We start from the raw sequence: 20,533 nt of genomic DNA, 5'->3' as shown, positions 1-20,533 counted from the left end.
TTTGGAAAATCCCACGCGCCTTTATTGTCGCTCAACTTTTCTAATGGTCGCCAGCAAGTCTGTCCGCCATTGCTGCTCCTGGATGTATCGCTCGTGCCACTCTTTGTTTTCCTTCTCGCGCAATTCCTCGTGCCAGTGCAGCTCTTGACTGAGGCCAATAATTCTCTGCTCCTGTTCTTTGGTCTCGTCCATCTTGGAACTTAGCCGTTTTTGAAGCTCGTTCACTTGTCTGATCATGGCATCGTCAGCGAGGGACTTCCTGATAAACCTCTCGCATTGGTGCTCGAGATCCTGAATCCGAGTCCGAAGTTGCCCAGTCTGCTTCTTCATATTTGCCTCGGATGTCTCGAGTCCGTCGACCTGTTGCTCGAGGCCATGGATCTGAGTTCGAAGCTGTCCAGTCTGCTTCTTCCTTTCAGCCTCGGATGCCTCGAGTTGAGCGATTCTTTCATCCCTGCTATCATGTTCGAGCTTCTGTTGTAGGCTTTCTATTGTTGCCTTGGAAACCTTCAGATCATCTTTCAGGGACGTCAATTCCCTATCATTTTCCAGCTTTCCCCGTATCGCCATCTTCGCAATTGCTCGAGACTCATCTAGCTGATGAGAAAGAGATAATAATTTGATTTCCTGTTGACTCAGCTTAGCCTCCAAATCGTGAGTGTCGTCTTTGAGATGTGGGAAAGTCTCATGAGCACTGTGAAAGTCGACTAGGTATGCCCCTGGCTCGCCAGTGACTGCGCACGCATTGTGTGGGTCAGAGTCGAGATCAGTCATTTCCACCTTTTCCAGTCGGGGCTGGTACTGCTTCAGAAGGTCCGGCCAACGCAGCTGACTTTTGTCACTGCTGTCTGATTCTTTGATGGCATAATTGGAAACAGGGGGAAAGCTGTGGCCAAGACGCTTCGAATCTCGGTTCCTCTGGTCATCGTCCCTCTGAGAAACATCCGTGTATACTTCTGAATCTGTTTCGGAGACATAGCTAGGACGCGGCCGCTTGTTTGCAGTAGGTGGCACCGACTCTGCATAGCTGCTGTTGAGCTTTATCGTCCTGATCGGCTCTATGTGTGTCGGGGTCGATTTTGCCTTTCTCGTCTTGGGTGGTATCGGTGGGAGTCCCGAAGGATGTCCGATGGCACTGCTATGCTTCCGTTTGCGGACCACGGCTAGAGGCTCGTCGTCGGAACCGATTTCGTCGTCGTCGTCGCTATCGATGGTGATGACATTTATGGGTGCAAATCGAGACTGAGCAAACTTGTCGGTGGCAGGGCGAGGATCTTCTTCTTTTCTCTTGAACGCAGATTCTGTCTGGCGATTTGCACTGTGCCGGACCGACTGCTGATTTCGAGAAAGACCAGTTAAAAAGGAATCGTGAAGGGCTTGCTTGCGAGGTTGGCCGTTGTTAGAGTTGGAGCCCGAGGACTGCCTCGCGCCGGGAGGTCTGCTTGGTGAGATGGCGCCCATCCTGAGAGTACTTCGAGCGAGTGTCTGTTTGTCCTGGTCAAGCTCATCAGCTGTTGGCCTCCTTTTGATGTATTCGAAGACCCAAGAAAACATCATCAAGGTTTTCAAGCCAGATGTTTGCGGCTGAGCAAACGGCTGCAGGGTATGGCTGCCATGGGAAAGGTGGCGCAATGGGCGAGAAGGATGTGGCTGGCTGGGAAGGAGCTGCGAGCTGAGAAGGACCACCGCCATCATCAAAGGAAATGTTGATGGAAGGCTGCATCGGACCATGCAGATTCGAGGCAGGAGCAACCATTCAGCACGAAGTGCGACACAGGAAACCTTGTCCTTGCTAGGCGATGCAGCCACCCGAAGTATTCCACTCGGCGGCAAGGCAGCAAGACAGCCAAGAAAGTCAAACTATGAACAAAAGGGGGTCAATAGGATGAGAAGAGACATGTAAGACATACAGATATGTGGGATTTCGCTCGCCTGAAGGCAGCTGCGCTGGATGGCGAATTGATGGCGGCATGGCCCTGCTCCTGTTCCGACGTAACATCGTCAATATCACTGTCGCTGTTGTATTCTGCGGCATCCGTTTCTCCTGACGTGGATGGTTCATTTTGGGGAGCCATTGAAAAAGGCCGATCAGTGTCGACAGCAACGACGATACAATCCAGAATGACTTCGTTGTCCATGATGCTTCGCGGCGCAGAATGCTGGGCCACGGATTTTATCGGTTGTGAGTGCTTCTCTGCTCCTTCGGAAATTTTTCAAAGTGACGTTTCTTAATGATTCCACCGCGTCGCTTTGTTTTGTTGGGTGTGTGCTGCTGCTGTCAGGGTCAACCTCCTACCGCCTGAATGGATTTCGGGAAGGGGCGCTCGATTGGTGCCTGCCGTTGCTAAGTTGTGCAGGGTCAGAGATTTCAGTGGCGGAATTCCCTTTCCAGGCCTAGATGTCTTGTCACTGAAGGCTTTCAACGAGTCTGACTTGCCAACTTCGAAATGTGGACGAGGCTGCTGGTGCACCTGGATGTCACGGAGCGGAGAGAAGCAATCAACGAGTAATGTCATCAATCGTTCGGCTGCTCTGAGGTATGGGATGAAACACTGCTTCCTCTCCGTTATCTCTCTGGGTTCAGCATCAGGAGTTCATTCTGTTCTAATCCATCAAGGCCAACTTCGTATCCGTTCTCTCCTTACTTATATGACGAAATCGAAAGGTTTCACTACCTCACGAAATATTTTCTTCAACTCACAGCCAAGTCTTGCTTAGTGATTGAAAAGACACTGAGAAAGTTGAAGTTCACCTTAAGACCTTGACAGCACAGGCATATCATGTTGAAACTGATCATAGAAGCCGAATAAGCCCCTGAATGAAACAGATTCTGAATTTAGAGCTCGATCTGTCACAGGTGACCCTCTCCTCCGCTGAAAAAATCTATCAGTTCAACGATCTGACCGCATATGAACTCCTCACGCAACCTTGGTGTTTCCTCAGCCCAACATTCCCCTATGTGTTTAGCTAGAAGTGGTTCAAGCAGTATCCCATAGCCTGATCTCATGGCGGGCTCGAAGATCAGCGACTGGTGGAAAGCCACAACTGGAGAATAGACTTTTGAGACAAAATCGGCGTAGACACCAAAGAAGGCGTCTCATAGCACCGAACGCATATGTCTAACCAGAAAACGTAGACGTAGCACGAGCCACGGATGCACCACCGGCAGGGACATGGCAAGTCGGGCACAGGTTACAGCCCGGGTTGTCGATAGCGTTGGCGGTGACGGTGCAGGCATGCGGCGCCGGGGTGGCCGTCATGAACACGTACGGCGGCCTGGGTGTTGGGCCTGTGGGCTCGCCGGCGACGCAGACCGAGCTGGGAGGGGGGCAGACATAGCGGCCGCAGTGCAGGTGCTGTCGGATCGCGGTGACCGTGGCTGTTGGGGTGGCGCAGGACGACGTCGGTTGTGGGATGGTAGAGACACTGTGGGATGAATCTGTTAGCAGTTTGTGCGAAATTGCAAAGGTTGTGGCTCTTACGTCTGGAGGGATGGCAGGGCCGTGAGAAGAGGGGCGAAGAAGCGCATTTTGGAAGATTTTTCTTGGGGATAACCTCCGTGGTTGACTCCGTCTTGGAGGTGGATATGAGGGTCGACGACGTGCCCAGTGATATCTGTAAGGATGAGATCTGGTGATGTGTTGGTGTGTTGAAGTGCGAAGAGTGAATTGAAGCTTCACACCAGGTCATATGTGCGGCGAAGCAATTGGAATCAATCAATTTACTTAGTTTGCCATTTCGTGCCTTTGAATTAGCTGATTGCTAGCTTTCTCGCAATTTCTGTCCATCTTTCCGATAAGTCTTGAAGGCCAGGAAAGCAGAAGGAACTACGCAGAACGGCCGTCATAGCCATGGTCGTGTGAAATCAGGCATGCCCTCGGGGGAAGCTGCAGGCCACATCGGTTCCACAGGCTAAATCTCAGCTTACAAGTGGAAGTCATTACCGAAATCTTTTTGTGTAGTCCCAGACCTTAGGTGGGTATTTAAACGTGATTAGCGCACCTCGACGGACATAGATGATTTCAAGTCGAGCTGCCACTTTGAGCACCACCAGCATGCAGATACCCTCGTCAAGTGCATAGTGCCTTGAAGCTCCTAATGCCAACAAGGATGTCTTGAGATGCAGCATCACACAGATTAGGCAGAGGTTCAGACTCTCCCAAGTTGTCCTGAACGTTGAGAATTCACGCCGTGTGCGATAAGCGGGAGGCCTAACGTTAACAGCGTACTCATCTCCAATTTGCTACAGCATAGTCTGAGGGCTACACAGCAGTAGCGAAGATTCACGCCGAATAAAACAACTGAAAACCTCCATAGCCGATCAACACAGTCTAGGCAATCCATCTATCTGTTCCTAGACATGAGCCTGTCTAGGAATACTTCACTATTTATTACACAAGACGACCTCGCGATTTATTCTTCACCGATGGTGGTTTCTATATCGACTATGAGTGTTATCTGTAGCGCTGGCCATGCTGAATTGGCAAAGCGTAGTACAGGTCTGGAACAGGCGACACTGAGTTTGCATGTGACGGGTGAGATAAATCTGAGCTGAGAATGATCTTGCCATAGCCACTCTTCTAAAATTAAATGGCCTGGCTGATGATAGAATTCTCGCCCTGATTGTACACAGTGCATGTTAACTGTTGAGCAAGGAATTCAAGCCCAAGGGGCGATGCTGTTCACGAGCAGCCCGACGGCAGCGCATGACTATGGACTTTGAGGCTCGATGTCCAGAAAAGGCTGCCAGAGTCCAGCGTCAGACGATGCAGGGGCATGAGTCTCCTGCTACGAGCCTCGTTTTCGAAAACAACAGGAGACTCAGATCTGCCAATATATCCCAAGAGCCACAGGAATGACGCGGCGCTGTCGAGCTCCCGGGGATCACACCACAGAATACGATGCTGCGGTGAAGGCCGGGGTGTCAGCCCCGTGTGGGCGGTCATGCACATGCAGAAACACGGTGAGCACCTGCATGTGCGGGCGGGAGGGAGCAAGCCGTCTCGCATAGCAGGGCTTCATCCGTCATGCGGGGAGGGCGATCAAGCTGTGACTGGCGGCGCTCACGATTGGTTGTGGCTGCATGGCTCCCAGGTTGTTGGGACGATTCCGCTGTTGCTGCATTGGCAGGACAGCACATGAGCTGCGGGCGGGTTGAGACCTGCGTCTGCCAATTGAGCAGTGACAACTACATCCCGAGTGCCTGGGTGATCCTGCGAGTTTTTGAATCCGTAATTCTTTCAAAGCTCTCTATTGTCTATTTGACGATTGAAGGGTGTAAAAGCAGCAAAACAGTCCCAACAAAGTCCCCAGCAAAGCAGACATTCCTCTATCGCTCTATCGTCTCCGATAACCCTTATCTGTAACTATGACGTAACACCCCGAACACCATGCATTCTCATCTATTCTGCCTCCTCTACCAAGGTCCGCCTCTTTTTTTGTATCGATTACAAGATTCTAATAGTCCCCAACCACTTGAATACATGTAGTAAAAGCCCTCCTGCGTACGGAGAACCCGACATGAGGTGACTCCTCCTCTCCCCGCCTTGTCCTCGCGGCCTGCGAGGGTGAGGAAAGCGTCCCTCAGGGGTCGGGTGGGTACAGTTTGGGCGACCGTGTCCACCCCCGTGTCTGACCACTCAGTTCCCCCCGGACCCCGGCGAGCCCAGCGGGGATTGACCCCCTACTTCCGCCTTCGAGACATATGCCCAGCTGCCAGTTGGTCAGGGTGGCAAAAGTGAGCTCATGCCCGGGCGCTGCGGGCGGGCGAGCTGGGCGTTTGAACCAAGGGGGTTCCAGCTTGACCGCTCATCTTTGACTGGTTCTGGGCCTGATCATCATTATTGATCACCACCAACCAATGCTTAGTCGACGTACTTGGCCAGCGTGGCCATGGCGCCCTCCTTGTGGAGACTCTCGAGGGCCCGGCCCAGCTCCTCGACGAAGAGCTTGTCGCCGCGCAAGTCGTCACCGAACAGGTTCTTGACTCCGAGCAGGGGCGCGGGCGAGGTGCCGCCCTCGCGGGCGAGGGCCTGCAGGCGCTCGGCCATGGGGTCGTCGACGTGGATCGGGCGGCCCTGCTCGTCGACGCCGTCGAGGTAGCGGAACCAGCTGGCGACGGCGAGGGTCAGGCGGCGGAAGTTGTGCTCGCGCGAGTCCCAGATCTGCTCGGCGATGGACGGCATGATGAACTGCGGCAGCTTGCCGGAGCCGTTGAGCGTCAGCCGCGTGATCTGGTCCATGATGGTCGGGTTCGAGAAGCGGTGCATCAGCATGTCGATGTAGGCGTCGATGCTGACGCCCTCGATCTCGGGCAGCAAGGGCCGCACCTCCTCGTGCATCATCTTGTAGAGGAACTTGTTGAACAGCGGGTGCTCGATCACGTTGTGCACGTACTCGAACCCGGACAGGTAGGCAATGTAGGCCATGGCCGTGTGGCTGGCGTTGAGCAGCCGCAGCTTGTGGCACTCAAACTTCTCAACCTCGTGCACGTTCTTGACCACCTGCACGCCTACCTGCTCGAACGCCGGCCGCCCGTTGGCGAACGTGTCCTCCACCACCCACTGCATGAACGGCTCCGTCACAACCGGCCAGGCGTCCTCGATGCCGAAGTTGGCCGCCAGGTCCGTCTTGTCGGTGTCCGACGTGCGCGGCGTGATGCGGTCCACCATGCTGTTGGGGAACGCGCCGTGCTCGGCGATCCAGTCGGCGATCTTGGGGTCGCGCAGCCGCGCGAACGACAGCAGCATGCTGCGCGTGATGGTGCCGTTCTTCTGCATGTTGTCGCACGACAACACGGTGAAGGGCTTGAGGCCGGCGGCGTGACGGCGGGCCAGCGCGGCGAACAGGAAGCCATAGGTGGTGCGAGGCGCACCGAGGTCGCTTTTCAGGTCTTCGACAATGTCCGGGTCCTCGACCTGCAGCTCGTGCGTGTTCTCGTTGTAGTAGTAGCCGCTCTCGGTGATGGTCATGGACACGATGCGGGTCTCCGGGTTTGCCATCTTGGCGATGACGGCGTCCACGTTGTCGGGCGCATACAGGAATGAGTTGATGCTGCCAATGACGCGCGCCTGGCTGCCTTCGGCCGACCGCTCAATGGTGGTGTACAGCCCGTCCTGAGGCACCAGGGCGTCGCGCATGCCTGCGTCAAAGGGCTTCAGACCCACGCCGCAGATGGCCCACTCTCGCGCGTCGTTGACGTTCTTGCCCAGCAGGTTGTCCACGTACACGGCCAGATGCGCCCGGTGGAAGCCACCGACGCCGATGTGCACGATACCCTCCTTGAGGCCCTCGCGGCTGTATGTCGGGATGACCGACGCCTGGTGGCCCTCGCTCCCAAAGCCCTGGATCTGGGCAAGGCTCTTGTTGCTGAGCCTCAGGGGCGCGGGAGCAGCTTTGGAACCCATGTCGGCAGTGGCAGCGGCAGTGGCTGAGGAGGATTGTGATGATGTGGTGAAGAATGACTTTTGAGAGGATAGTAGGCCTGAAGACCGCGGGCTCTGGGTTTTCTGGAGGGCATTGGGCCTGTATATACTTGCGATGGCCGGCGCCGCACAGTGTACACCGCTGGAGCCCAAGTTGACAGCTCTGCTGTTGCTGTAGGGTGAGATCAAGTTTTTATTATGGGCCCTGAGGCCAGCTCGTGCTAGGCGGTTCATCGACATTTTCTCGTGTTTGCTGTGGTCACCCGACAATCCAAAAATGGGTGAGATTGATAGAGATTTGAGTCGGGATGCTCGTCACTCAATGGTGGCGGCGGCGTGGATTGTTTTGCTGACGATGATGATGGATGGATGGATGAATGGAGAGAAAACACCAGCACGTCAGGGCCGGGACACGTACGTAGATAGCTAGATTTGTATGTGTTGAGCAAGCTCGAGCTCGTCTTAAAACGTTTTCGCGTGGCGTCGACCTAGGTCATGATTAATTAATGATCGACCGTGGGGGCTGCTTTTAACGGAGCATAGTGGCCCTGACAGGCGAGCCAAGGGGGTAGGGCCAGAGGACCCTGCAGGGTGGCCGAAGTCCGGCTGCGAGGCTGCCCGGAAGCCATCCGCTCTAGCTGGGTGGGAGCTGAGCTCTTGGAAAAGGGGGCAGACCTGGCAGACTGGCCAGACTCTGCAGAAGGGGGGGTGGGAGAGTGGGAGAGGTGTGGACGGGTGGACAAGGGGGCTCGAGCCTCAGACCTCAAGGGTCTTCAAACAACAGCTTCTGCCCTCTCTCTCCCTCTGTCTCTCTCTCTCAAGGTTCTCATCCAGCCAGCCAGCCAGCCAGCCAGCCAGCTTCGCTGCTTCGTGGGCCCAACCAGCTTTGCCCAGAGCTTGTTGCATCCGAGTCACGTCACGTCATATTTCCGACGCTTCTGGATCTTTCCCCTGTTTTCAAGCTTACTCTGTTACGCATCAGCCGGCCAGCCAGCCCTCTCCCACACCCACACAAAGCTGGTCAAGCTGGACATGCTGGCATGCTGGGCAGGCAGAGTGGCCACGGTCCCCCCGGATCCAGAACTGATTCAAAGGGGCGGCCTTAGCAACCCGGGGACCAGGTGCCGAACGGGCATCTTCTTGGCGGCAAGGCAATTTTACACCCCTATTCCACGTCGCAACCTCTACAATTTAATTCTTCGTATTGACCTGACCTGACCTGACCTGGCCTGACCTGTTTGTTCTCTTCTTTTGCAGACCAGCATCTTACACCACTAAGCTCTCTGAAGACTCTCACGCATATCGTAATCGGCTCCCTCTCATCCTCTTCTCAGAGTGAACAACAGCAGAAGGATTACAGCACTGACGTGAGCAGCGTCATACCTGGGTAACTGCATGGTATACGCTGGCCTTAGCATCCCCACGGACCCTCGTGCGGCCGACCAGGGGCCCCCAAAAGCTTCCAGAAGGGTCGTGGAATCTCGGGAGCTGCATGACACCTCGGCTAATGGAGCGAGAGGCCAACGCCAAGAGGAACCCACCCATAGCTGTTCACTCCCGTTAGACATCATCTGTCAAGCTATCGAGCTCCACAGCAAACTACTAATCCATAATAAGCATGTTCCAATTATATCCAACAACGTCTTCCGTTCCATCGTTCCACGGATCAAAAAAATCCAAACGCTAACATCTTTAACGCGCGAAGGCGGTAATTATCTGTCGGTAACTATCTAACGAATGACTGGTGTCCTTGGCCAAATCCAATGGCGTCTCGCGTGTAATCCCTAATCGGACGGAGATTTGTCCATGGGGCGTGAACTTCAATTCTTGATGCATAGGCGTTCTGTTTGACGGGAGCCTCCTATGGCATTTCCTGGTTGCTGGGCACCCGCTATTCATCACAAAAAGACACCTTAGTTCATCGCAGCGGGATCAAGATTGACTGCCAAAGATATGACAAACTCCAGTACGAGGAAGAGTCAAAATGTTGCTCGCACATCTGCGTTGTCTCATGCGGATGCATGCGCATACCTGCCGATTCTTGGTGGAATTGGCACTCGTTTCAAATACATCAGCTGAAGTTGATTGTCGATCAAGATGGGTAAGACATGTGGCGGAACTACCAAACGAAACTGGCTTTACCACTGCATCCCAGTTATCAAACCGAAAAGACTCACCCTCATGACTGATGTGGGTCCATTGGTGAGAGTTCGAAGTAGTATGAGTGTCTGGTCTTGATGCGTCACTGCCAAGTAACTATTGTTTGCTCAACCAACTTGACTTGAATATTCTTCAACAAAACTGCCGACACCTGTCCAGTTAGGACATTTTTAGAGCTTCTGTGAGAAGGTAAGTCTACCACCACGGCTCTCAGTGCCTAGTTCTCTAGTCCAACGTAGCTTAGCGGCCCCATAGCCTCTCAGCCTCGGTGATGCGAAGGCACTACCATGATCAAGGCTCCTGGCGCATAGATCCTACCTTCCGGACTCTTCGCGCCCTTCAGTAAACTGTATATGACTTTAAAGGTTTTCATATCTGAAAGCTAGAGTTTGCCAAAGGTTTTCTTGTCTCTGTCAGCCCTTGTGACTCACCAATGATGATAAGTGGCCTGTGGTGACAACTCACCGATCAGAATGATTACTCCAGACCAAGCACTTGAGGAAAGATCAGTCAGCTTCTTGAGCCTAAATTGTTTATTGTTTCTATCAGTCATACGTGTTTGCCTTATATCTCCTAAATCATAAGAACTCCACCGGCGCCTGTATAAATCAGCAGGCCTCTCACAACTTATTCTATGTGATTTCCCAAGAATTTTTCCCTTCAAGCCGCCCCCAAGCTATGTAATTACAGAATCCTGTCCGGTAATTTGCATCTGAATCAATTCAGTTATCAAGTCCTCACGCAAGGGTATTCCATTGAAATTGGACAATGCCCAAGGGCCAGTGACACAGTACTTGAAGCCAAAGACTACTGGCCAGGATTGACTTCTGCGTGCCTCCTGCTGTTGCGTATTCAGATTGCCCTCAATCGTACCCGCGACGATGGCATCCTCTCAAACTCCCCCTCAGCAACCCGATGAACAGCTCCCTGAAGGGACCGCGGCTGAATATGGCACATGCAGCCGCTGCCACAAGCGGATGCCCATCGCTGGGCTGACACGCAGCCCCTTTGAGAACGGGGAGACCAGGGTCATGCAATCGTGCAACGAATGCGCCTGGAAGCTGTACAATGGACGCGCGGAGGGGAAATATGGGGAAGACAAAACCCCGAAGTCAGACAGCAAGAGGGAGGTGCTTACCAAGGAGGGGTTCTTTTTGCGCTACGGAGGAGAGGTCATCGAAGGGTAAGTGCGAAGCGGGCATTCCAAGGACTGTCTCCTGAAGGTAAAGCTTCTCTGACATTGCTTTAGGACCCTACAGCGGAAGAAGAAGGGTGATGGGGATGATGACGGCAGTGGTGGTGGTGATGGTGGCGGAGATGAGGACGTGTCGGTGGGAATGTAATGAGGAGGACTAGTGAGACGGTGATGCGGCGGGTTCTGGCGGTGCGTTCCACGGAAACGAGGAATATGTCGGATTCAAGGAGTTGGTTCTCCCTGAAACGGAACGGCGGCTTGATAGAGGTTCAGAATAGTCATTTGATTTAGATGCCTTGGCAGCTCAATCTCTGTGTACCAAAATCATGAATATTGAAGCCGCGGGCTTGCTATCTTCCTTGATCTTACATCGACACGAATCATTTTGATTGGTACAAGTGGAGATGTGACTGTGAAACTAGAATGGGCGGAAACTTATTCCTCGATCCAGCAATCTTCTGCCATCTCATCGAACTCAAGATCCTGGTCGTGTTCGCCGAAAGCCTTTATATAATCGACGCGTCGTTTAAGAAACGATCCCATCAACAAGGTTTCTGTTAACCGAGATATAACCATGTGGATATCAAACGACTCTGGTGACACAAGTCCCTCGTGTCCAACCTGACCCGAAGCTGGCTCGCCATCAAGGTCCCAAACGCTTGTTACCGGCTCAACTTCGATCCCGGCCGCTGCAAGTCGAGTGTATGGGCACGTCCTATCTGGGTCTAAGCCCTGGATGGGAACGGTTTAGTTCAGAGTGACTGAAGCCGTTGCGATACCTTCGGAATGGTCAACGTCGGTGTTGATGTGGGCGATCTTCCGCGCCTCTTTGGTAGTGCCGCAGCGAACCCAGAAACCAGGCGGTTGGTAAAAGCCTTTCCGTCTGAGGTCTGGGCCTATCACTAGATACATATTCCGCTTAGTCAAATGCCTCCCTAGAGTAGCAGAAGATTCAAATTGATCCTTGAACGTCATTCGAGCCCTATGCATGTCGAGCATGCCAACGAATTAATCTGCCCATGTCCATAGTAAAGAGCCGGACCGTGGCTCAGATCCTCATCAATGAAGACTTCTGGAGTGCGATCCTTCTCTTCGACTCGCCAAGATACTGGGACATCTTCATTCTCATTCTTCTCTACGGCCACGCGCTCGTATACCCTGAAATTTGAACGCAATGCTGAAACCTGGGACTCGGAAAGCCGAGCTGCAAGCTGCGGGCTGATAACATAGCTTGGCGAGGGGCGACGCAGGAAGACGGCACCTGGCGGCATGTGGCGAAGCCTATCGGAGGGTGGCACGCGTGCGGTCGGAAGTCTTTAGCGATATTTGTGACATATGGCCTTGATCTTGGAGTACGGCAAGCCGTCGGGGTTTTTCTGCATAAGTTGGACTGTCCAACCCTTGACGTGGGCCGGACGTGGGCGAAAAGCCATGTTCTTCCCGTGTTGCAGAGTCAGAAGAGATTATTCATAGAAAGAGGTTGATCCACGATGTGAAAACAAGGAGCTGAGAGGAGTGGACCATTTTGGGGCTGCGGAAATACGAAACACAGAAGGGTGAAAAAGCAAATTTCCGTTTGAATCCGGGTTCCGTACCCTATGAGATGGCCCTACGTCTTTACGGCATGAAGTCTCGATTTGGCTGTGGAAAAGAAAGGCGGGGAGGCATGGTAATGCCTGATTGCTGCAATTGTTCCACGATCGCAACACAGAAGTACCGCATTGCAAGTCGATTGCTGAATGAGCCCTTGATCGCTGCCACCTGTGATACGGCGTAGCTCGACCAGGCCATCAATGTCCTAGAAGAACACAGACTACTAATAGTTTGAGGAGATAGGCCTATCGATAAGTGCCATGACCACACTGGCAGTGCTCTGCTGGCGTTCACCCCAGCTACCTTCACTCGCACCCAGATTGATACACAGCCGACTCCTGATTTCCTGTGGGTCAGGACTGCTAGAGAGCCTCATCAAAATGAGTTCGATTGAATTTCCGATCAAGTTTTCTTTTCCCCGAGCACACCGTTTTGTGCTCGTTGTAGTGCACCATGTGTCAGACACCGCATCAGTAGGACAGTTAGCATCTAATCTCCTGGTCAATTCTCCCTCTTAGTAGACTGCAGCTCGTGCTTGGTAAAGCAACGCTATATGGCTGCCTTTGCGAATATTCTAGCAGTACACTTGCCAAGCATTACGATCCTTCTCTTTGTTGTATTTGTAAACAAGTGCTTACTGCATCTCGAACCCGCCTTGGATCTGTGCCAAGAATGCTTACAGTAGTAGAATTCAAAGGCAAGCTCTCGTCGGCTCTTACGTCACCGATATGTATATAAATATCAAATTTCCCCTCAGGAACTTGGAAACTGGTGCTTGCTTCAACTTGCTGGCTACCTGCGCTTCCAATCGAGCCTTATACTGACTCTGATCTGGACGTGTGTTGAAAAAGTGCGAGTGGGAGTTTTGTTTTGATACAACAGGAAGCGTGTCAAATATCATCATGGCCTCATCATCAATCTTCCGCTTGTATCTAGTTCTTTTGTCTACAGTATTTGCAGCTGTTATTCCATTTGACCAGGATACCCCAACCGGCAACCATACCGAGGCGTCGGCGGAGCGAACTTTCTTCTATGTCGGTGGACAATATGTGAACTCGACCTCTGTAGGTCCCATTGTCGATGTGCAAGACAGTCCAAGTACTAATGAGCTCATGAAGCCTGGAACTGAGGGTGCAGAGTACATGATCGGTCAGATGTACGTTGAACATCTAACCCCGCCGACTATACGCCATAAGCACCCTTTGGTGTTCATCCATGGTTCCGCGCAAACGGCTACGGCAAGTTCAACTTCCAAGCGCTCCATCTCGCCCTCTCACCTAAGCTGCAGCTGCTGACAAACGGCCAGAATTGGTTGAACACCCCGGATGGCCGTGAAGGATGGGCTTCCTACTTCCTCCGCCAGGGCTATGTGGTCTATTTGACTGACCAGCCCGAACGTGGACGCTCTCCATACATGCCTGGCAGCGGTGAACTCGCCGTCTTCCCCACCGCGGCGATTTCCTCCCTCTTCACTGCCCCTGGCAAAGTTGTCCCTCTTCCTTATCCCCAAGCCGCCCTCCACACTCAATGGCCGGGCACCGGTCTACCAGGCGACCCTGTCTTCGACGCCTTCTACTCGACACAGGTCCAATTCCAGGCCAACGGCACCATCGCCGCTCAGCTGGTCAACAACTCGTACGTCGCACTGGCAGACCGCATCGCTACGCCTCACATACTGGTCACGCACTCCCAGGCCGGGCCGTTCGGGTGGCAGCTTGCCAACGAGAGGCCGGACCTAGTTGCCGGGATCGTAGCCATCGAGCCCGGCGCGGGCCCGTTCGAGACCTGGACAGGCCCGCCGTATGCACCGGGTTATGCATCACCCTGGCCGCCCTTTCCATACGGGCTCACAGCGCTACCGCTTTTGTATGACCCGCCGTTGCCAGACAACGATCCGAATGCTATAGCTCGGCAGCTTGTCCCGCCTGCAGGTCCTAACCTGGCCTCATGTATCCTGCAGGCTGAACCGGCGAGGAGGCTGCCTAACATGGCCAAGGTACCTGTGCTGCAGATAGTTGGGGAGGCTAGCTTTCAGGCTGTGTATTCTGGGTGCATCGCGAGTTACTTGGAGCAGGCCGGCGTAGATGTGGAGTTTGTGAGATTGGAGGAGAGGGGCGTGAGAGGGAACGGGCATTTCAGCTTCATGGAGAAAAATAGCATCCAGGTTGTGGAAAAGGTGGTAGCACCATTCTTAGACAGAGTGGAAAAGGAATGATCCAGCTCTTCACGAAGTCTCGGAGCTAGATTCTCATCCCAGTTCACGCAGGCCTCCTTTTTTAAAAGTCCTCAGGGAACATGCCGTGATTCATAAGTTGCTCGGAGTTAGGATCCCGCTCGGATTCGGCGCCGAGTACTTGATCGTCCTGCGCCGGCTTTTGACAGTCACCTCTCCACCCCAAATACCACGGCTGCAAGGACAAATGGGTTGTCGGCTGCCTTTTTTGTCACTTAAGTTAATCAAAATAAAGGGGCGAAAAATATCATAGTCGAAAGCTTGCGTCACCTTTTTTTTTTTAAGTCAGTTGTTAGTATGGGTCTAGCTGCGCCAAGATCGCAACGAGCTTCTAGCATTATTAATACGGAATATTCTTCTAAGTGTGGCCATGGAAAAGTATATAATTGAAAGATGAAGTATTCGGAAAGCAAGAGAGCAGTGAGTAGTACCCGGGGCACATTCACAACTGCAAGATGAAGACATCTCTTTCCACTATTTTCCTCGGCGCGGCCTGGGCGCCCTTGACTGCAGCTCTGGCAGAGGGTCTCGAGCTCGCCTACTCTGTGGAACTCGCCACGCAGGGGATTTTCATCTCGGCCGATGGTCGCAAATTTCTATCTCAGCGATATTCGACCACACTTCCGCCGATCACTGTGGAGCTGCTTGCAGACAACACGACTGTCCTTTACCCCGATGCTGAATGGAACAGCTACAACTCCAGCGACCCGGAATCCGATCCTGCCACTCACTTCGTGAGCATTGACGGTGCGCGCATCGGGCCTGACGGGCGTTACTGGCTGGTCGATGGTGGCTCCTCGGGTGTCAACAAGTCAACCAAGCTGGTCGGCGTGAACCTTACAACCGACGAGGTCGACAAGATTTACTACCTCGAGGACATCCGGGGTTCAAACGGCGGCATCGACGATGTTCGATTCGGGCCCAGCGGAGATGTCGCGTACCTGAGCGACACCGCAGGAGCCATGCTCGTGCTGAACCTGACGAGCGGCGACGGCGTTAAGGTGTTGGACGGCGATGATTCTGCCATGGCTTGGTTCCCTATGATGTACAACGGCACTCTTGTACCAGGCTATGGTGGATCTGGCAGCACCTTGTCCGTTGGCTTGGATCAGATTGAGGTTTCTCCTGACGGAGTCTGGCTGTACTATCAACCGTGCAACGGTGGTCTCTACCGTATCGAGACAGCCTACGTCGATGCATCATTGACCAATGCAACCTTGGCTGCTTCTCTCGGGGACTACGCCACGCCTTTTGCTCTGACGCCCAGCACCGGCGGTAGCACAATCGACGGAGACGGGAACATCTACGTCTCGGATACGAACTTGCTTGCCATCTGGAAAGTTACGCCGGAGGGCCGCACGACGATTCTCGTTCAGGATGACGCTTTGATCTGGACTGATTTAATGTGGGTGACCTCCGACAAGAAATTATGGCTCCCAGCGTCCCAAATGCGCCCTGGTGCCGACGGGTTAATGGCTGATGGCCCGAACAACATCTTCACTTATCCCATTGACGCTGGGCCTTCTCCCATCGACCACGCTTAAATCTCGTGGCTATTTAGGGCCTGTCTTGAAAAGAAAATATTTCCTGGTAGTTTTTGATTGCAAACTCCTTGTATATATATAAACGAAGCTATACATAGTGAAAAGACTAAAAGCTAGCCAAATGGTGCTCTAGCACCGGTACATGTATTCAATGACTTTGAACAATTGAGCTCTGTAGCTGTGATTCGAACTCGACTGTTTGACGTGCCTTTGAAGTATGAATGCTTTCATGCTAGTCGTCGAAACCTGAGCCGGTTTTCTTTTCTTCCGCGGCTTCGCGGCAGAGTTTGTTGTAAGCGGCAAGGCGCTGCACAAGGCCCGCCGATTGTCCACTGGAGACGGAGTTGTCAATTAGACCACCGGGCAGGCCTGCGCCCAAATAAGGCGGGCCCAGGGCGGAAAAAAACTATGGCCGGTGTGGTGTGGATGCCAGCAGCTTGCCTGATCATGTGTGCTGAGTCAAAAAAGCTTAATCTCTGGATCGTCATATTGCCGGACCACAGTGGACACCTTCGGCGGCGGAGGGCACTTCTATATCCCCATGGCTAGCCAGTCCCAATCATTATTCGGAGGACAGAAACAGTCCGTAATGCGTCGCCGATGACGATGTCTGCCAGTGACGGGACGCCCAAATCCAGATCTCATGATAATTGGATCCGGAACGAACGGTGATTATGAGAATTGAAGAACAAGACACGAGTAAAATCGTCATTGTTTGGTATCATGGAGGAGACTATATAAATTCAGCTACTGGGCTTTCAAAGCAATCCGAGTTAAACTTGACAGCATCACTACCAACTCTATCGCATTGCAGTGATTATTGAAGCTTATCATTATTTCCGTTGTACTCAAACAATACCTCAGCAACATGATGTATCCTGTCTCTCTCCTTGGTTCCGCTCTACTCACTACCAGCCTGGCTCGAGCAAATCCGTACGCACGCAGTGGTGTTACAAAATCAGTCCTTCCTTTCCAAGTCATCAATAGCACATCCACGGCTGAAGTGATTTCAGTCAAGGGCGGACTTGACCTGCCAAAGTTGACTCCTGGTGTTAACGATACCACCTTTGACTGGTAAGGCACCCTGAAGAGTGCTTAAGTAAATTGGAAGTCTGAATGCATGCAGGTGGTACTTCGATGCCGTTTCGACTGGCAAGAACGAGTCGGTCACCCTCGTCTTTTATAACTTTGGTCAGACCACTCTGGCTGTCCCGTATCTGGATGGCCCATTACTTGTACAGGTAACTGGTACATACGAAAATGGAACCGCATTCTCCAAGGCCATTGCTGCGAGCGGGAATGCGAATTTTGAATCCAGTGACAGGGGCATCGCCTCCGAATGGATAGGATCTGGCGGCTCCTACTCTTTCACCGGGAGCAGCCTGGACATTACCAACCCCTCATACACTATTTCCATCGACGATCCGGAATCCGGAATCTCCGGATCATTGAAGCTACAGTCGGTAAGAGTGCATAATGGAAAAGCACAACGCATTTCTCAGGCAACATGCTGACCATTTCAAGATTTCACCTTCCCGTTATCCTTGCGACCTCAACATACCCGGAGTTACGCAAGAGATAATCCCGGACATATACTGGTCCAACGCCGTTCCAGATGCGGACGCGATCGCAGAGTTTACTATCGACGGAGAGCCCCTTCAGTTTCAAGGCTACGGCTACCATGACAAGAACTGGGGAGTGAAGCCTCTGGAAGAGACACTGAATACTTGGTACTGGGGCCATGCCCGCGTCGGTCCATACTCTTTAGTCTGGCTCGACGCCCTTGCCAAGGACGGCAAGGAGCACTTCTCGTCTTGGATCACCAAAGATGGTGATGTTGTGTCGAAGAGCTGCGAGGAACAATCCATCGTCGTCCGGCCCTGGGGCGACAATAGCGCGTACCCCCCTACGACTAACCTGTCAGCCCCATCTGGTTATAACATCCGCTACGAGCTGGGCGATGGCAAGGCCTTTGTTGCTAACTTCACCGTCGAGGCCGTCACAATGTCCATTGGTATATACCAGAGGCTCGTTGGACCCATCGTTGGCGGGATCGAAGGCGAGGAACAGTACGAAGGAAGATCATTGTGCGAGCAATTTCAGTACTAGTTAGAGCCAGAAAGCCGAAATGTCTGGAACATGATGCCAGTATGGCCCCTTAGATAGCCTATTAGTTATTCAAGAAGGACGTACAGATTTATGTCATAGGCAGTGTATTCGCAGGTCGAAGTGACATACATGGCCTCCTTAACTTCGTCGAGTCGTAGAACTCCAGTAGGACACAGTAGTTTCTCCATGCCGTTTGCCCCCATCTCCCAGACCGTGCGTTAGAATGGGACTCGTTTTGTGATCCCGGGCTAAGACTGACAGAAGATCTCATCTGTATGAAAGATGCTCCCTTCGAATATGAGCCTGATTCTTTCAAACCTTCTGACTCAGCTTTATCAGAGTGGGGCCGAACTCCACCAGGACGACCTCGATACCTTTGTCCTCGAAATGAGTCATACGAGTGTAGTCACTCCGCCACTCCTCATCTGTGCCCAGCGCGGCGATCTTCCACTCCTGCTTCAAAGCTTGGACCGCTTGAGCCGCCTCCTGGTCGGTTGACCTGATTTCATCCGCGATCATATCAAATGATGAACGCTAAGCGTGGCCCGCTCTTGGGCTTGAAAAGAGTGACAGTCGAAAACTTCGAAAATTCGCGAAGGAGGCGAATATTGTTGAGGCACTCGAGCTTGTGCAGCAAGATGATAATGGTACCGCCAGGCCTGAGGGGATCTCGTCTGGCTTGATGCCTATGTCCGCGGCGAGCATGGTGATGTCGATCAAGTTGACCTTGAGGTTCTCTCTGTCGCTCAGGATAGGGATGAGCCCTCCATGCGATGGACGCAAAGTGAAGGCTACTACATGTACGGTAAAATTACGCTTTAGAGCCTTAGCAAGGTAGACGCCGGACGCCATGCACAATATCGAGAATGCGCTTGGGGTTGATTTCAGAGTTACGGATCGTAAATGCTCTCGTGAAGCACTGAATCTCCCTCAAAAGATCCTACATCAGCGCACGAAGACGCTGAACAGTGGTTTCGTTGCTCTCGTCGGCTTGGCGTTTCTGGTTGTCGAAAAAGCGTTCACTCGGGATTCTCCCATCCCTGGAGATATGCCAGAAGACGTCGAGTATTAACGGTACACGAGCAAGGAAGCCTATCATGAAGCTCACAAACCTTTACACGAAGCTCTTGGAGCTCTCGATAGACAGGGGCTTTGTTTATCAAGTACTCTCTGATGCCTGAAATGGCATGTTTAACAATGACGTCTTCGTTTGGGTCGATCGTGATGGCATCCATTTCATTCTGTGGCAGGCAATAGCTTCTATCACATTCGCATCAACAAGGATACCTTTTCAAGAGACCTTTGATCTACAAGTACGATATGATGTCTAAGTGGATCCCTGAGCCTCGTTCAAGAGCTGCCTTGCAGCCTTGTCCCAAAAGAACAGCTTGTAGTACATTGCTGCACCACCGTGAAAACATGAGAAGTCGGTCAAAAAGCATCCACCTCCACCAATATTGAATGTCATTGAATCTTGCCGCGTGCCGATGCGGCCCTCATGATAGATCTCGACAGTGGTTCAGCCCTAGCTAAAGCATCCAGGCCACGATCCAGCTCAGGTGCCTACAAAGATACGGAAGAAGCACTCTCACCATCTTGTCTTAAGTGCCCACTCACTACAACAATCTGAGTCTGATTTTAGTTACGGTCACAGCATTTCCCTAGTGGCAACAGCTCGGCCATCACAGCTGAGTCAATCAGGATTCGTTAATACACGGTTGGCTGTGACTCGAGGTTGGGCGCTTGCGTCGATCGCTTGCGGCCGGAACCCTCTTGAAGGCAGTAAGAGGTAACTCATCTTTGGTCACAACTAAACGAGGCATACTCCGCGAGCGTTGAAACACCATTAGGCCCAGCTACATTACTGGTACTGGGTAACATCCTTTTCACACCAGAGACCCCGATATCACGCGCGCTTGGCTGATTTGACTGGTTGCGCGGATCGCGTTGAACCAACCTGATCTGGGTCAGCATTTCCCCTCAAGGCCTTGCACCGGGTGAAAGGGCCTCATTAATGGCTTTGGTATTATAACCGTGAGCTGCACACCTACAAGCCTCTTCCCCGCACAACGAACCACGATTCATGCCCCATCAAGAATAATAGCGGCTGGACCTGAGCGCGCAAACCGTACCCAGGGTATGGCGCTCACCACGTGCTGTGAGCTGCCAGTCTGTAAGCGTTCAATTATCGAGTCACGAGCCGCAGCCCAAAGTGCTTGGTAAGTTCTCCCTCAGCAGGAGTTTGTTGGTGGCTAAAACGTCCCTTGGTTCGATA

General features: G+C 52.7%; 8 protein-coding genes across 8 annotated transcripts; 4 read left to right on the top strand and 4 right to left on the bottom strand.

The window, feature by feature from the left end:
* Positions 1 to 21: 21 nt before the first annotated feature.
* J7T55_009833 (uncharacterized protein) lies at positions 22 to 2,138 on the bottom strand (the record flags this gene model as incomplete). Its single annotated transcript, XM_053143789.1, has 2 exons — positions 22 to 1,485; positions 1,911 to 2,138. The coding sequence occupies 2 exons, from the start codon at positions 2,136 to 2,138 to the stop codon at positions 22 to 24; spliced, it is 1,692 nt and encodes a 563-aa protein (XP_052993352.1).
* Positions 2,139 to 3,119: 981 nt separating this feature from the next.
* On the bottom strand, positions 3,120 to 3,529 carry J7T55_009832 (uncharacterized protein; the record flags this gene model as incomplete). Its single annotated transcript, XM_053143788.1, has 2 exons — positions 3,120 to 3,426; positions 3,483 to 3,529. 2 exons carry the CDS (start codon positions 3,527 to 3,529, stop codon positions 3,120 to 3,122), a joined length of 354 nt encoding a protein of 117 aa, XP_052993351.1.
* A 2,335-nt stretch (positions 3,530 to 5,864) lies between these two features.
* J7T55_009831 (uncharacterized protein) lies at positions 5,865 to 7,664 on the bottom strand (the record flags this gene model as incomplete). Its single annotated transcript, XM_053143786.1, has 1 exon — positions 5,865 to 7,664. The coding sequence occupies one exon, from the start codon at positions 7,662 to 7,664 to the stop codon at positions 5,865 to 5,867; it is 1,800 nt and encodes a 599-aa protein (XP_052993350.1).
* Positions 7,665 to 10,465: 2,801 nt separating this feature from the next.
* Positions 10,466 to 10,927, top strand: J7T55_009830 (uncharacterized protein; the record flags this gene model as incomplete). Its single annotated transcript, XM_053143785.1, has 2 exons — positions 10,466 to 10,767; positions 10,834 to 10,927. The coding sequence occupies 2 exons, from the start codon at positions 10,466 to 10,468 to the stop codon at positions 10,925 to 10,927; spliced, it is 396 nt and encodes a 131-aa protein (XP_052993349.1).
* A 2,347-nt stretch (positions 10,928 to 13,274) lies between these two features.
* J7T55_009829 (uncharacterized protein) lies at positions 13,275 to 14,587 on the top strand (the record flags this gene model as incomplete). Its single annotated transcript, XM_053143784.1, has 2 exons — positions 13,275 to 13,440; positions 13,569 to 14,587. The coding sequence occupies 2 exons, from the start codon at positions 13,275 to 13,277 to the stop codon at positions 14,585 to 14,587; spliced, it is 1,185 nt and encodes a 394-aa protein (XP_052993348.1).
* A 473-nt stretch (positions 14,588 to 15,060) lies between these two features.
* On the top strand, positions 15,061 to 16,149 carry J7T55_009828 (uncharacterized protein; the record flags this gene model as incomplete). Its single annotated transcript, XM_053143783.1, has 1 exon — positions 15,061 to 16,149. The coding sequence occupies one exon, from the start codon at positions 15,061 to 15,063 to the stop codon at positions 16,147 to 16,149; it is 1,089 nt and encodes a 362-aa protein (XP_052993347.1).
* Positions 16,150 to 17,017: 868 nt separating this feature from the next.
* J7T55_009827 (hydroxyneuurosporene synthase domain-containing protein) lies at positions 17,018 to 18,258 on the top strand (the record flags this gene model as incomplete). The annotated part of the gene is made up of 3 exons (XM_053143782.1): positions 17,018 to 17,223; positions 17,276 to 17,612; positions 17,674 to 18,258. The coding sequence occupies 3 exons, from the start codon at positions 17,018 to 17,020 to the stop codon at positions 18,256 to 18,258; spliced, it is 1,128 nt and encodes a 375-aa protein (XP_052993346.1).
* A 312-nt stretch (positions 18,259 to 18,570) lies between these two features.
* Positions 18,571 to 19,493, bottom strand: J7T55_009826 (uncharacterized protein; the record flags this gene model as incomplete). Its single annotated transcript, XM_053143781.1, has 4 exons — positions 18,571 to 18,792; positions 18,910 to 19,129; positions 19,203 to 19,370; positions 19,426 to 19,493. The coding sequence occupies 4 exons, from the start codon at positions 19,491 to 19,493 to the stop codon at positions 18,571 to 18,573; spliced, it is 678 nt and encodes a 225-aa protein (XP_052993345.1).
* Positions 19,494 to 20,533: the final 1,040 nt, after the last annotated feature.

This window comes from Diaporthe amygdali (assembly GCF_026229845.1).
Source record: "Diaporthe amygdali strain CAA958 chromosome Unknown NODE_15_length_991109_cov_64_707514, whole genome shotgun sequence".
Taxonomy (NCBI): Eukaryota; Fungi; Ascomycota; class Sordariomycetes; order Diaporthales; family Diaporthaceae; genus Diaporthe; species Diaporthe amygdali.
The sequence above is the reverse complement of the archived record's forward strand: the minus strand, read 5'-3'. Positions and strand labels throughout refer to the sequence as shown.